Here is a 15,441-nt window from a genome sequence, read left to right on the forward strand (position 1 = left end):
CAGAGTTTTCAAGCACATATCAAGTAACTACACCCATCCTTGTAGATGGCAGGATCTAGATTGAGAGCAACAAGTTAAATATTGGGAAAAACTTTTTTGTTATTGAAAAAAAATTGTGCTACAAATGGGTGAGTGTTTATGTGATTAAAGGACTGTGCTTCTGGGCACTGTCCCATGTGGGTCTTCCCAGCACAGACCAGTATTTTTTTTAGAATTGCAGAGTGTTGGGAGCGACCATGAGGGTCATCGAGCCCAACCTCCTGCAATGCAGGAATCTTTTGGCCAACGTGGGGCTCGAACCCATGACCCTGAGATTAGGAGTCTGATGTTCTACTGACTGAGCTATCTCAGGAACAATTCAAAGACCAGTCTTTTGATCATTTTTATACAGGTTGCTATCCCTTTCAACTGTAGAAATCAAGCAACATTTCAATGGTGGGGGAGAAAACATGATTTTAATTGCACCCATATTTTAATGCACCAGGGCAAGAAATAATATCTACATATCTACATACATGATAGAAAACATTTGCCCATAAACATGAGACAGAGTGTTGTAGATCTGAAACCTTTCAAATTGGAGATTAAGATACAGCACCCTGTACTGATTTGTTTTTCCAAGATCAATGCTAATATCACAAATCCTGCACAAATTACCTTACAGTATTTGGTAAAACATTGCTATATTGCCTTTCAGTCCTAAAATGGGTTCCCAAAGTGGTTTACAACAAGTTTTTATAACAAGAAAGATTCACATAAAACTGCCTTTTCTACACGCTCAATGGGAAGGGAACTGGGTTCTCTGAACAGGACTGTTAACAGAGCACAGCTACCCCAATAAGGTTCCTCCAACTTCTCCATCCCTGAGCCTTTTTATTTCTAGCCACACAAGCTCTAGGAGGCAGAGAGCATTGCTTAAAAGGTCAAGCTGCAATGTTCCCATTCTTTCTGCAACCTCCCTGAGAAAAGACACCTTACTAGTACAGTATGGATATTTTCAGCCTCAGCCAACTACACTCTAGATCAGGCATCCCCAAACTTCGGCCCTCCAGATGTTTTGGACAACAATTCCCATCTTCCCCGACCACTTGTCCTGTTAGCTAGGGATCATGGGAGTTGTAGGCCAAAACATCTGGAGGGCCGCAGTTTGGGGATGCCTGCTCTAGATCCTAAAGCTGTAGCAACATAAGAAAAAGAAACTTGGCCACCTCCTCCACCTCCTCCATGTCTTGCTGGGTTTGGAGAGTTTTCCTAGAGCATGAAGCAACATGCATTCTTTCTAACCATGACTCCACCTGTTACAAGAATGGGGACCTCATTCTGAACTACAACTCCCATCAGCCATGGTTATTTTCAATGTTGCTGGAGCTGATGGGACAATAGTGCTACAGGTTAACCACCTCTGAGCTAATGGAAACTACTGACAAGCACCGTAGTAGTTTTCCCACCAGAACACACACAAACATGATCCTCTCATGCCAACTTCTTATGAAAGTTCAAAGAGCTGGTAAAAGATCATGATGAACAGGACAGAAGTGTTATCTTTGAAAAGCCTCTTAGTTCTTTTAAGGTCAGTTTAACCACTGGAAGTTAAGACATCACCAAGTTCCACAGACAACTGGCTCCAATGGGAGATGTCAAGGAGGGCTGATTGGACATAAGATGGAACACATCCACACAGTAGTGGGTGAGGGTGGTGAGAATTGTGGAGAGAGGATGACTATTAAAACCAGTTTAAATCTATGGCTAAGATACATCTAAAAGATGAAGAAAAGGTGAAGTGCAGAGCCAAAGAGAAGCCCAGAAATGATCAATGGGGAATTCATGTGCATAATTAGAATCATTCAGCTTGAATGGAAAAAAAGACCCCCTTCCCAGCCATGCTCACTAGTTTGCAACCTGGCATTCATCTCCCATCTATTCCCACTCCAGACATCCAGGGGTTAATTGCTGATCTCGCCAGCCTCCTCTTCCTTCAGGTCCTCCAGGATGAGCTCATCGAGGTTGCAGAATGCCAAGCTGCCTTGACTTAAGCAGGTGGCCACCGTGGAGCCGGTACTATCATGCTCTTGGCTGGGGTATATGACTTTGGGCAACCTGTTCTTGGCACGGCTTCGGGGATGCACACAGTGAGTTCCTGGTATATGGGGCTCTGTAAGGGGACAGGAGGACACAAGGTGAAATGAGCAAACATCCACAGACCCAGGGATGAAAGTGAATTATCTGTTTTGCTGGACCAGCCCCACATGAACTCACCTTCCTACACTCCCTTGTTTCCACACTTTCTAGAAGGCAGTCAAGCTCTACCCCTCCCCCGGCCAACATTCCTTCTGTGCTGACCATGGCAGCAGTACGGGAAAAGTCCCAATACTCCAGAGAAATTGTACATTGTCTCTCATGAGCATGAAGCACATTTTGTAGAGCCACAGGAAAAGGGCAAATACAGGAAGGCGCTTTTCCCCTCTGCCAAATAATATGCCTGGAATTTTGCTCCAACATCTAAGTCTTTCTACTCCCGTTTCTGCAAACTGGGACCAGATGCCACTTGGCATGGCAAGTCAACAACACATGGTGGCCACCTAGCAGGGAAGGGACACCTCATGGCACAATGCCTATTCATTGCACATTCAGCCCCACCTCTTCGGTTGTAGCAATCCTCTGCAAAACACGAATGCTGCTGTCTGCTTCTTGGCCCCTGGTTCTTGCGAGGTGGGATGATAAAACTCGGGAGAACAGGGCTGTGGCACCTGTAGCAGGGAGATGGGGTCCCCATCTGGGCCAAACCACTGCAGTGAGGAGATGGAGAGAGTGCCTTTATTTATTGATACATTTACTTATTTTCTGTCATGTTCTGATATACCTCATTTTTTATATAATTTTTTGCCATTCTATTTTGTGGCGCTCTCAGGAAGACCATTACACTACGCAGAAAATTATACCAAGCAATAAGGAATCAACCTAGTTTAAAATATCAATACTGCACATCAGAAACCCCACTTCTCCTAGTGCCAAGCATTCTAGGGCAGCACTATCACATTTAATTTCCTTTGGGTGAAGCAACACCAGAACAAATAATACCAACTATTCGGAGGAAGCACCCTCCTAAAAACAGATACAGTAGCAGAATCCCACAGGACAAACTGTACGCCTGTTTCTAGCTAACGCCTGTTTCTAGCTTACTCAAGAAAGAAACTCACAGCCTTTTCAACTGGCAAACTGTCAGGTCTTTCCAGGCTCTGATGGATATCTCCTTCCAAATACTTAAGCAAGATTCCCAGCTCTCAAGGCATACTAATATTTTTGTTAAACCCAGATTAGAACCATAGAATGGTAGATTTTGAAGGGACTATGAGGTTTACCCTCTGAAAAAATATCAGCCAATCTTTTCTGACCAATAAGTGAGTGATCAATTAAAGAAAGGAAGGTCAATTAGAATAAGAAGATGACTTGTCTCAATAGCAAAATAAAAAAATTCCTTCAGTAGCACCTTAAAGACCAACTAAGTTTATATTTTGGTATGAGCTTTCGTGTGCATGCACACTTCTTCTTCCAGATGACTTGTCTCAATAGCCTTAGTTATATGCCAAACAAGATTGCTGACTATGATTAAAGCTATTTATTATTACCCACCTTCACCAGCCGGTCCCAATTCTAGAGCCCATGCTTACACATGCAGAAGAGTCACATTGTATTCAATGGATCTTACTCCTGAGACAGTGGCTGTGTGTAAACTATACCTTTAAAGCATAAAGCACTTCCTTTCCCTCAAAGAATTCTGGGCACTGTAGTTTACCTCCCTCAGTTACAATTCCTAGCAACCCTTAGAAAACCACAGTGCCCAGAATTCTTTGAGGGAAAGGAAGTGCTTTGAATGTGCTTTAAAGGTATAGTGTGTACGCAGTCCATGTCCAACCCCAGTCCCCTGCTAATGCAGGAATTCCACTGCTCTGCCATTCATAACAGGTGGCCATCTAGCCTCTGCTTAAAATCCTCTAGTGAAGGTGAGCCCACCACCTTCTGAGACAGCCTGATGTTTCAATGTCCAAGAGCTGGTACAATCAAGAAAGTAATCCTAATGTTTATAGTCTAAATTCTAACATGAAACTATTGGTTCCAGTCCTGCCCTCTGGAACAATGGAAAACCAATGTAGATACTGAAGTGCCCCTCTGCCCTACACTCGAGTCATTCAGTCAGTGCTGCTCACCTGAAGGTGTGTCCACACGAGGGGCAAGCGAACTCTGCTGTGCCCCACATTTTGTCTTCAGGCACTGGGTCATAGCTGTTCTTACACAGTCGACAACGGGACACCTGTGGAGGGCATCAAATGAGAAGCTAAAAAGGCAACCCAAACCCCAGCAATGAACCACAAAATGAAATGCCAGCAGACTCAGTTCAGGTTCTGATGAAGTCCTCTCTAGAGCAAGCTGCCCATATGAGGTGTGGCCCCTTGATTGCAGCTGCTTTACTTCTGGTTGCGGGGAGTGGTGGTGGCTGGGAGCAGTGGTATTGGAGTGAAAAGTAGAAGAAAACACATCTAGAGTTCAGGCCCCCATTCTTTGTCCATGCTCCACTTTCACTCCCCTCCCCCAAGAAACACCTCCATAGGCACACTATCCATGCTGTACAGTATATGGATTTGGTGGAAGACCCAGTTTTAACCCAGATCTCATGCCATCATGTCTCCTTGGTCTTCCCTCCCTTTCTGAAGTCTACTCACCACAAAAGGGACAATTTGGGAGGAAGGTGATTATCTCAGTTGCAACACCTCTGAAAATAGGTTCTCTCTGGCATAGGAATAAGGACCCAATGGAACAGTTTTATTTTTCCAACCTCAATTACTTGGTGGGGGGATTGTCATCAGAAGTCAGCACACTGGAAGGGGAGGGTTAACCAGGGTGTGACACACATACACACCCACCCTAGCAATTATGCTGGAAAACCCTTCATTAGCACCACTTGAAGCCCTTTTTCAAGCCTAATTGCTGTGCAAGGACAGAATAAGGAGAGGAAGCTGTGAGCTGCATTTGGCCTGTGGGCCAAAGAATTTTCACACCTACTTTTATTTTTCCTTTTAAATTTAGGCAAAGATGGGGATACAAAAGAGGGAGGAATGGGAGAAGTGAAGGTAAGAAGGGTTAATATCCTGAGAAAACACCCATCTCCCTTTTAGTTGAGCTACCTCAGTTTGACCCTCTGAGGCAGATGATCCACGACACATGGTCATGCACACACCTGTTTTCTCTTTGGGACTCGACGCCACCACATACTGTCACAGGGCTGGCAGGAAAACTGACGGTCTTCGTGTGGGATGCGGTTCTTTTCGGCATTGTCAAACATGCGCAGGTTCTTCTGCGTCAGAGGCAAGCACTTCAGCTGCTGAGCCACCTCCTGGGGAAGAATAAACATGAAGCGTGTGAATGTGATCCCTCGGGTGGTCCTCCAAGGGCCAGGAAATTCCTTCCTGGCCAAGGGCAAACCTGCTTCCCTCACACCTGTCCAACTTGAGCAACTGGTCAGAAGACGACAATGAAGAAGAAAGCTACTGTGGCCGTATTCCTAGTGGATGGGCCTGGGTGTATGTTGACCAACACTGAGGGAAAAACAAGGGGCTGATCCAGACTTCCTTTTGTGACATGTTTCTAGGCACATGTCCAGGCTGTAAAGCGCTGTGTCCAAGTGCACTCCCCCCAACAACACTTTCCCCACAAACACTCGCTATTTACCACTGAATTGAGCAAACTGCGATCTGCAGAAAACCCGAATTGCTGTTTGCTCTGATTCAGTGTTAAAAGGCAGGTTTGTGCAAGGAAAGCACTCAAGCACGGAACTTTAAAGTGTGGACCTGTGTCTAGAAAGCTTGGGGCAAAAGGAAAGTCCAAGAGCCAAGGGTCTGCTGGTTGTGGCAAGTAGGTGAACAGGAGAGGAAGAGAAATTTCAACGGCTTCCCCTTCCCTCCTGGCTAGCCCTGCATCAGCTGAGAACAGCACCTGCAGCCAATCAGCATCTCCTGGCTGTAGCACCAGCTGCAAAGATGAAGCAGGGCTAAGAGCTACTACAATTGGTTTAAATGTTTAATTGTTTTAACTGTTTTTAATTTGTGGGGGGGGTTGTTGTTTTACTGAGGAAGAGGGGATGTGTTTGGGAGGAAAAGAAGTGGGGAGAGCAGGGGGCTCTACCACAGTGGTTCTGGGTAGGGGGAGGTATGGTGTGGGAGTTGGGGCAGGCCAGGTAAGGGGCACACGGTACAAGTAGTTAGTGACTGTGCCGTGTGCCAGCCCCTGCTTCAGTCCAGGGAATTTTGGTTGCCCTATCAGCCAGCCCTTGGGTCTGCAGCTGCTGCTGTTGAATTTTGGTTTGGCTCTGAGTAAGACCTCCCTCATCCATGATCCGATTATGGACATGGAGGCTGATCTGATCTGTCAGGAATGCTTTGGTGGTGTTTCCTGCTTGGCAGGGGGTTGGACTGGATGGCCCTTGTGGTCTCTTCCAACGCTATGATTCTATGAGGGCTGGGGAGCAGGAGTTGCTGTGTTCTAGAGAGATTCCTTCTTTCTCTCCAGGCTCTCTGTCCAGTTGTGGGAGGATCTAGTGTGTGTGTTCCTGGCACTGGGCAATCAGGATAGATTGGGGATTCTGTGTCAGGCATCCCTCGCGCCTGTGGTTCAACACTGTAACAGAAACAGGCATGGCTTGGCAGTAGTGAACTTTATTGCTCAATAACCAAGGAGACAGCACACGGCATATCCATCAGTTAAGCAAGTCAGTTGCAAAAGCTAAAGTTCCTGCCCCTTCCCTTTATTTATACCTCCCTCCTTGCATTTTTTCACTGTGACACTCAACTTTTCTTAATTGTTCCAGCCTTTTCTCAACTCTTCATTCCTGTACTGAGAATAGGGGAGGGGAAGGAGCTGAATCAATACTGTATTGCAGAGCAGGAGACACAGCCCCTGTTCCTTCTCTCTCAGCGTCTGTGGCTACCTCAAGCCTCTCCCCTTCACCTTCACTCTCTGCTGATGATTCCTCTCTGTCCCACCAGTCTGAATCTGGCTCAAAGTCCCCTTCCTCCTCAGGTGCTTCCTGCGCCACTGGTTGCCCCCACTCTTCCTTGTCCAGCCAGTCCCTGCCATTCTGCTGGTTTACCACCTGCCTTGCTGTCCAGCAGCCTCCCTCCCTGAGCTGGTTTTGGAGGCAGTCTTGAGTACTCCCAGACTGCTGGTTTGGGGGGACTTCAACATCCATGCCAACGTGACTGGTTCTGGGGTGGCTCGGGACTTCATGGATGCCATGCTGACCATGGGGATGTCCCAAAATGTCACCTGCCCAACACATGTGGATCTTGTTTTCTTAACTACAAAGGTCAACCTTGGTTGCTCATTAAGGAATGCAGGAACATAGGAAGGACTGAGGTCTTGGAATGCCAACATTTTGAGCATTTTCTAACAATTTAACATTAACCTTCCCAATTCTCTGTAACAGACTCTAATTCTCATAAGTCCCAGCCAGCATGACCAATGGTCAGGAATGATGGGAGCTGTCAATTGCTTTAACACTCCGTAGCAATGTAATAAAGTTTTAATTTTGACTAAACGGCACATCAGTATGGTGGATTCTCTTTTTCTTTCTCTGATCTTTCCCTTATTTTCCTTATTCCACACCCCCAATGGTTCTGTCCCAGTGGCCACAACAGTCCAGCCCTGTACCTATTCTCACCTTTATTTTCTCAAAACAAAATAATAAAAAAATTATTTCTTCCAGTAGCACCTTAGAGACCAACTAAGTTTGTCATTGGTATGAGTTTTCTGAAGAAGTGTGCATGCACACGAAAGCCCATACCAATGACAAACTTAGTTGGTCTCTAAGGTGCTACTGGAAGGAATAATTTTGTTGTTGTTGTTTCGACTACACCAGACCAACACGGCTACCTACCTGTAACTTTATTTTCTCATCACTCTTGTCATTTTGTTTCTGCAAGGAAAGAAATAAACTATGATGCACAACATTATTAAATCAATATAACCCAGTACACATTGTTTGAACACAAAAACTGAGCATATCCTTCTCAAATGCTACATGCTGTTTAGAACACCTCAAGGTTTTTCTCTGGTCATCCTACAAAATTAGGACCAGATTTAAAAACGCAAAGCTTATGCACACAACATATTTTGCACACATACAGACAACATACTCTGCATATGCACACATACAAATCTAAGCAAGTGATACCCACTGAATTTTTTAACAGTTTAGTCCTCCTTTGCACATGGTCCTCTCCTGGCTTTCTCTTCTTTTTAAAAGAATTAAAGAAGATGTAAGTAAAAGAAAGAAATGACATTGGAATGAAGCACCTAGGATCAGCTTGCAGCTCAATTGTGTGTCTTGCCCCAGCTATTGAAAGTGAATAGAATATGGAATAAGAACTTCACTGCTTTCTGTTTTGATATTTTATTAATGCAGTAGGTATTCTGGGACAAGACTGGTAGCTGGCAGACAAAATGTGAGATTGAGCTGCTGGTATTACTGTTACACAAAGAGATGGCTCAAGATATGTTGGTGCCTGTGAAAAATCCAAATGGAGTCTTTTCCCTCTTTGGGTGCCATCCTCTGGAAAGTTCTCCTGCACATTTCCTATTTGGACCGTTGGGAAAGCTCCTGGAGGATTGTGCCTACCCGTTTAGATCTTTCTGCTTCTTGTTCTTACTAGCATTAGTGGCAACTAACCTGGCTGGCTTGTCTTAGTCATGTTATACAAGCAGCTCAGAAAAAGGAAGTTTTAATGGTCTTTCTAGTGGGAGACCCCCATTTGCCTGAACTGCACACACCCCGGAAGTATTCTGAGAGTATGCTTACTATTCCCGTCACCTGTCAAAAAGCAGTTCAAAAAGGGCTTGCCAAGTCAGTTAAGATCTACCAGTGGGGCTCTGCCCTACACAATACACTCCTCTTTCACGAATCACCTGTTTCTTCTGCTCCTCTTCTTGTTCCAGTTTATCCACCACTCTCTACAACAAGAAGAAAAGTGTTGAAAGCGGCTACCAGACAGCAGGAAGAACTGGACCCATAAAATAAGAAGCACAATACACATTGTGAGGGACAGAGGATATCGCGAAGTCCCTCCCCTCCTGAGTTCAAGCCCATCCCCGAGCACAGGGGAAAGCAGAGAGAGTTCCGATTCCAGTGGGGAAGCAGGAAGTCGTGTCCGAGGCTCAGGCAAGGTAGCGGAGCCAGGGTCCCAGGTGGGACAGGAAGGGGCAAATAAGGGGGGGAGACCCATCCCCCCAACTCCGGAATTGCGCAGAAAGAGGAGAGGAAAGAGGATGGGTCTACCAAAGCTTTTGTGTTGGAGAAAGACGCGCCAAAAGCCATTCGGAGGTTCTGAACCTGACTGAACACATCGCTCTGTGTAAATAGCAATGACTTCAGCACTGTAAATACGCAGCACCAATAAAAGAATAAAATGCAGAGCTGGGTAGAGTCGTTACTCTGAAGTAGTCCGCTCCGGCCACTGTGACAGCAACCTCCGAATCTTTTTGGGGCTGCTTTGGAGTGCCGGGATGAGTGTGTCAGAGGCGGAGAAATGGCGGCAGATCGCGGAGAAAGCCCAACAGGACCTGCAGCAACTGGCGCTGCAGGCACAGGGGGAATTAAAGGCAGCGAAAGAAGAAACCGAGAAGGTCAAGGAGGACCGGCTACAACTTGCGGAACAGGTGAGAGCGCTTCAGGACAAAGAGCTGCAATTAAGGGCGGTGGCGGTAGAGCTCCAAAACAAGCTGGACGCCGAGAAAAACAAGGCGGGAGGGGCCCCCCAACTCCAAGTGCTGCCAGGAAGGAGAGCGGGAACCCTAGTAAGTAAGTTCAATGGAGACCCGAGGGAATATCATGGCTTTGAGACTGAGATAGTGTATGCTCTTGAGCTGCACCATGATGACTTCCCGGATGATGAGCACAGGGTAGCGTTTATTGTGGAACACCTGACAGGGGCAGCCAGGGAGTGGCTAAGACCGTTAATCGCAACAAAAAATCCTTGCATGAAGAATGTCAAACTATTTCTAGAGGCTTTGAAAACCATGTATGCATCCGATAGTCATATGGACCAGACCAAAGAGGAACTGCATAATTTGAGGCAAAAAACAATGACAGTTCGCGAATATTGGGCGAGATTCACCATGCTAGTGCACAGACTGGGGTGGGAACTGCACTCGCCTCCCATGGAAGCGGCGTTCTACCTAGGGTTGAATGAGGAGGTGAAAGATGAGCTCTCAAGAGGTCCAAAGCCCAGTAATATGGATCAACTGAGCAAAGCGGCTCTAGCGGTGGGGGTGAGACAGGAATCCCGGTGGAACGACAAGCAAGCAACGCGCGCAAAGCGGGCTTGGTTCCCACGGTCGCAGGAGAAGCCACTCCCCCAACAGCCACCTCACGCCATGCCAGGGGCCGGCCAAGACCAGGAACCCATGCAAATTGATAGCGTGCGCGCGCGGGCTTTTCAAACCCCAGCGACGACAAGACGCAAGGAGGGAAGGGGCGGGAATTGCTTTCTCTGCAACTCCCCCCAGCATCGCGTCAGAGACTGCCCACATCGCAGAGAATGGCAAGGAAAGGCGGGAACGGTTGTGCCCTCCCCCACTGACGCAGCACCACAGCAGGGAAACGGGAAAGCCTGGTTGCAGGAGACAAGGGGCAGCAGCCAGGCGCAGTCAGCAGACAACAGCCCCAGCCCGCCCACCCGCACAGCGAGGAGCAGAGCCAGCCCACCCCTCCCAGAGCAGGAGTGGTTCTAGAAGTCACGCTAACGCTCCCAAATGGCTATCCCCTGACGGTCCTCGCCTTAATTGACAGTGGTGCCTCAGCCAACTTCTTCTCCAGAAACTTTGCAGAAGAGCACCAGATCCAGCTTCTGCAGCTGGATTTTCCTCTGCACGTAGCCACCATTGACGGCAGAGAGTTGCTGGGAGGGGCCATCACTCATCAAACCCCCCCCCATGAGAATGACGGTGGGAAGGCACTCAGAGACACTGGCTTTCAACGTCACAACCATCTCAGACCCCCCCATCGTCTTGGGCATGAGCTGGCTGGCGCGCCACGACCCCTCCATCAGTTGGCACCAGAGATGCATCACGTTTGGCTCAGACTATTGTCTGGAGCATTGCATGCAACACCACCCAGGGGAGGGGCCTCCAATAGCCACGGTGGCCACCATGCATGTCAAAGGGGGTGAGGCGATACCCAAGCCGTACTGGGACCTGCAGGAGGTCTTCAGCGAAGCGGAGTCCGACCACCTACCCCCACACAGGTCTTTCGACTGCCAGATCAACCTGGTGCCAGGGGCAACGATACCCCCAGCCAAGCTGTACGCCATGTCAGATCAGGAACTGGAGGATTTGCGTGCGTTCATAGACAAGAACCTCAAACGGGGGTTCATCAGAGAAAGCAAGGCAGCAGGGGGCAGCCCGGTCTTCTGGGTGGACAAGAAAGACACGCAACAGCGCCGTCTTGTGGTGGATTTCAGACGGCTCAATTCAGTGACAGAGCCTGTGGCTTTCCCCATGCCCAGAGTGGACGATCTCCTGACAGCGGCACGCAGGGGCAAGATTTTCACCAAGCTAGACCTGAGGGGGGCGTACAACTTGATCAGGATCCGGGAAGGCGATGAGTGGAAAACCACGATGTTCACGCCTCTGGGCTCTTTTGAATATCTGGTGATGCCCTTCGGGTTGCAAGGGGGCTCAGCATGCTTCCAGGCCTTCATGCACCACGTCCTGGGGTCCCTTCTCTTCAAGAACTGCTTGGTCTTCCTGGATGACATCCTTATCTATTCCGAGGACCCAGTGCAACATGTGAAGGATGTCAGGGAGGTGTTGCAGCGCCTGAAGGAGAACCACCTGTATGTGAAGCTGGAGAAGTGTAAGTTTCACACCAGGGAAGTGGACTTCCTGGGCTACAAACTGTCAGACAAGGGGCTGGCGATGGACAAGGACAAGGTGCAGGCCATCCTGGACTGGCACAGCCCCAGGACGCGCAAAGATGCCCAACGCCTCCTAGGCTTCGCCAACTTCTACAGGAAATTCATCAAGAACTTCTCGCGGGTTACGGCTCCCATCACGGACTGCCTGAGAGGCAAGCAGAAGTTCAGGTGGACACCAGAGGCGCAAGCAGCGTTCGAAAGCCTCAAGAGGGTGTTCACTTCCGACCAGAACCTGTTCCACGTGGTGCAGGATGCGCCCCTTCGCGTGGAGACAGACGCTTCAGACCGGGCGTTGGGAGCGATCCTGTTGCAACTGGATGCCAACAGAGAGTGGAGACCTTGTGCCTTCTTCTCCAGGAAGCTGACACAGCCTGAACGCAACTACACGGTGTTTGATAGGGAACTTCTTGCGATCCACGCTGCTTTCCAGCACTGGCGACACTTCCTGGTGGGTGCCAAGCACCCCATCCAGGTGTGCACAGACCACAAGAACCTGGAGTTCTGGAGAACGGCCAGGGTGCTCAACCAGCGGCAGATACGATGGGCAGAGTTCTTCTCGAACTTCAACTTCTCCATCCACTACATCCCGGGGGAGCAGAATGTCAGGGCGGATGCCCTCTCCCGCAAACCAGAGTACATGGAGCAGGAGTTGCCACCAGCGCCCCGGCACATTTTCCCCCCATCAGCATGGTCCTGCGGAGCAGCAGTGGTGAGCGAGGCAGAACTCACAGCACTGACGGCAGCTGATGAATTTGCCACCCGCATCTTCAGAGAACTGAGAGGGGGGAGGGAGCAGGCAAAAGACTTTGCAGAACGCAGGGGGCTGCTTTTTTACAAGGGTGCACTGTACCTGCCCACCACCCAACTTAGACGTGCGGTCCTCAAGCAGATGCACGACAACCCAACGGCGGGTCATTTTGGAAGGGACAAAACCGCTCACCTAGTCATGAGACACTTCTGGTGGCCAGGGGTGCGGGAAGATGTTAGAGACTATGTACGGGGCTGTGACACCTGCCAGCGAGCAAAGGTGGTCAGAGCAGCGCCAGCAGGGTTGCTGGAGCCATTAGCCACACCACACAGGCCGTGGGAAGTGGTGTCCATGGACTTCATCACAGACCTGCCTGCGTCCAGGGGCAAGACAGCAGTGTTGGTGGTGGTGGACCTTATGTCCAAAATGTGCCACTTTATACCGTGTGCCAGAGCGGTATCTGCAGAAGAGACAGCCAAACTGTTTGTTGACCACGTATTCAGACTGCATGGCTTACCTTTAAGGGTTATTTCGGATCGTGGCCGCCAATTTGTTTCCAGATTCTGGAGGCGGCTCATGAACCTCCTGCAGGTGGAGGTCAGCTTATCGACGGCTAGACACCCGCAGACCAACGGACAGGCGGAGAGGGTCAACGCCATTCTGCAGCAGTACCTGAGATGCTACGTCAGCCAGAGACAAACAGACTGGGTGGATCGCCTGCCACTGGCGGAATTTGCCTACAATAATGCAGTGCACGTCTCCACAGGGGTGTCGCCCTTTAAGGCCAACTACGGGCGCGACCTCAGATCTTTCCCGGAAAGGGAGGGGGAGGAGGAGGAGGAGGGCCCACTGGCAGAGGATTGGGCGGAGGAACTGGAGACGGTGCACCAGCAGCTCAGAGAACACTTGGAAAGGGCCAAGGAGGCGTACAAGAAGGGGGCAGATCGCCACAGGCGACAAGGGGAGGTCATCAGGGTGGGGGACAAGGTCTGGTTGTCCTCGGAGGGCCTGCCCACCAGAGGGAGGTGCAAAAAACTGGAGCCCAGACGGCTGGGCCCCTTCACGGTCACGCAACAGGTCAACCCGGTAGCCTTCAGATTGGCACTACCAGAGGACATGAGGGTGCATCCAGTGTTTCATAGATCGCTGCTGTCGCCGTACAGGGAAAGTAGCAGGCTCCGAGACAGCGAACAAACCCCCGAGGGAGGGGGGGAGAGGGAAGGCAGGGAGCAACTCAATGAGGCCACGGCCATCCTTGATTCACGGAGAGGGGTGGGGGGCCTGGAGTACCTCATGGCATGGGAGGATGCTCCACCGTCACAGAATGAATGGGTCCCAGCCACTCAGATACAGGAGGAATTCTTGGTGGAAGAATTTCACACCCTCTTTCCCCACAGACCCAAGCCCTGGCACATGGAAAGGGAGGGGGAGGGGGAGGAAGTACGGGAGAGCAGTTCACCATGGAGATGGGAAGCGGAGTTTGAGGAGCCAGAGGAAGAAGTATGGGCATCGCCGAGATCCACTCAGTCAGAGGAAGAAGCTGACTGGCAGCACATTTTTACCCCCACCAGCTCTGACGCCACGGACTTTTTGGGATTCCAGTCCTCCCAGGCGGAAGGGGGGGGCGCGAAGGACTGGGGGGAGGTGTTCACACCAACGGGCTCGGAAAGTACTGAGTTCTTAGGCTTCCAGTCGTCACCGACACAGGGGGGAGACCTGGGGAGGGGAGAAGGGGAGCTTGGGAGGGGGGTGGATGTGAGGGACAGAGGATATCGCGAAGTCCCTCCCCTCCTGAGTTCAAGCCCATCCCCGAGCACAGGGGAAAGCAGAGAGAGTTCCGATTCCAGTGGGGAAGCAGGAAGTCGTGTCCGAGGCTCAGGCAAGGTAGCGGAGCCAGGGTCCCAGGTGGGACAGGAAGGGGCAAATAAGGGGGGGAGACCCATCCCCCCAACTCCGGAATTGCGCAGAAAGAGGAGAGGAAAGAGGATGGGTCTACCAAAGCTTTTGTGTTGGAGAAAGACGCGCCAAAAGCCATTCGGAGGTTCTGAACCTGACTGAACACATCGCTCTGTGTAAATAGCAATGACTTCAGCACTGTAAATACGCAGCACCAATAAAAGAATAAAATGCAGAGCTGGGTAGAGTCGTTACTCTGAAGTAGTCCACTCCGGCCACTGTGACACACATCTAGGTGACATACACACTTCTGAAAGTGACAAAAGACTATTGATGAGGAAAATTGAAAGTGCAGTTAATTCTTAAATAACAAACAGCTGAGAATTCATGACACAGTAACTATAGGATCCAACATTTTCCTATGCAGGGCTTTTTTCAGCTGGAACTTGCTGGAACTCCGTTCTGGCACCTCTCAGGTGGGCGCCATTGCCATTCTAAGAGAACAAGGGAGGTGTTCATGGGGAGAACAATGATAAACACAAACATATAATTAGTGGTGCCTCAAATCTGTCGCTGCAGTCAGTGACTTCCCTGCATTAGCAGGTTGGACTAGATGACCTTTGAGTTTTTCTCCACATTTATGATTCTGTGAAAACTTAGGAGCCAGCAATGTTTCCTAGGAGCCAGATGGGAGGCTCTTTCTTACTGGTGGGGACCTGAGCACCCCAGTGAGAGGAGAGGTCCTGTTCTGTGACCCCATCTGCACTATACACTTCCAGCAGAATCATACACATAGGCAGCCCTTATTCTCCTCACCAAGCTACAATTTCCAAG

At 49.5% G+C, this 15,441-nt stretch overlaps 1 protein-coding gene across 4 annotated transcripts in view; it reads right to left on the reverse strand.

Moving 5' to 3' along the window:
- Positions 1 to 436: 436 nt before the first annotated feature.
- SHFL (shiftless antiviral inhibitor of ribosomal frameshifting) overlaps positions 437 to 15,441 on the reverse strand; it is a 31,309-nt gene continuing 16,304 nt past the window's right edge. For 2 of the 4 annotated variants that reach the window (XM_035102869.3, XM_088658648.1), the window contains exons 4-9: positions 8,956 to 9,000; positions 7,928 to 7,966; positions 5,234 to 5,389; positions 4,206 to 4,309; positions 2,638 to 2,786; positions 437 to 2,152 (exon numbers count right to left, since the gene is read on the reverse strand). In XM_035102869.3, the coding sequence (XP_034958760.1) occupies positions 1,944 to 2,152; positions 2,638 to 2,786; positions 4,206 to 4,309; positions 5,234 to 5,389; positions 7,928 to 7,966; positions 8,956 to 9,000 (702 nt within the window). In that variant the 3' untranslated portion in view covers positions 437 to 1,943. The remainder of the gene's footprint in view (positions 2,153 to 2,637; positions 2,787 to 4,205; positions 4,310 to 5,233; positions 5,390 to 7,927; positions 7,967 to 8,955; positions 9,001 to 15,441) is intronic. The other 2 variants (XM_088658647.1, XM_088658649.1) reach the window with 1 other exon arrangement.

The sequence above is a fragment of the Zootoca vivipara genome, chromosome 15, assembly GCF_965207765.1.
Source record: "Zootoca vivipara chromosome 15, rZooViv2.hap1.1, whole genome shotgun sequence".
Classification (NCBI taxonomy): Eukaryota; Metazoa; Chordata; class Lepidosauria; order Squamata; family Lacertidae; genus Zootoca; species Zootoca vivipara.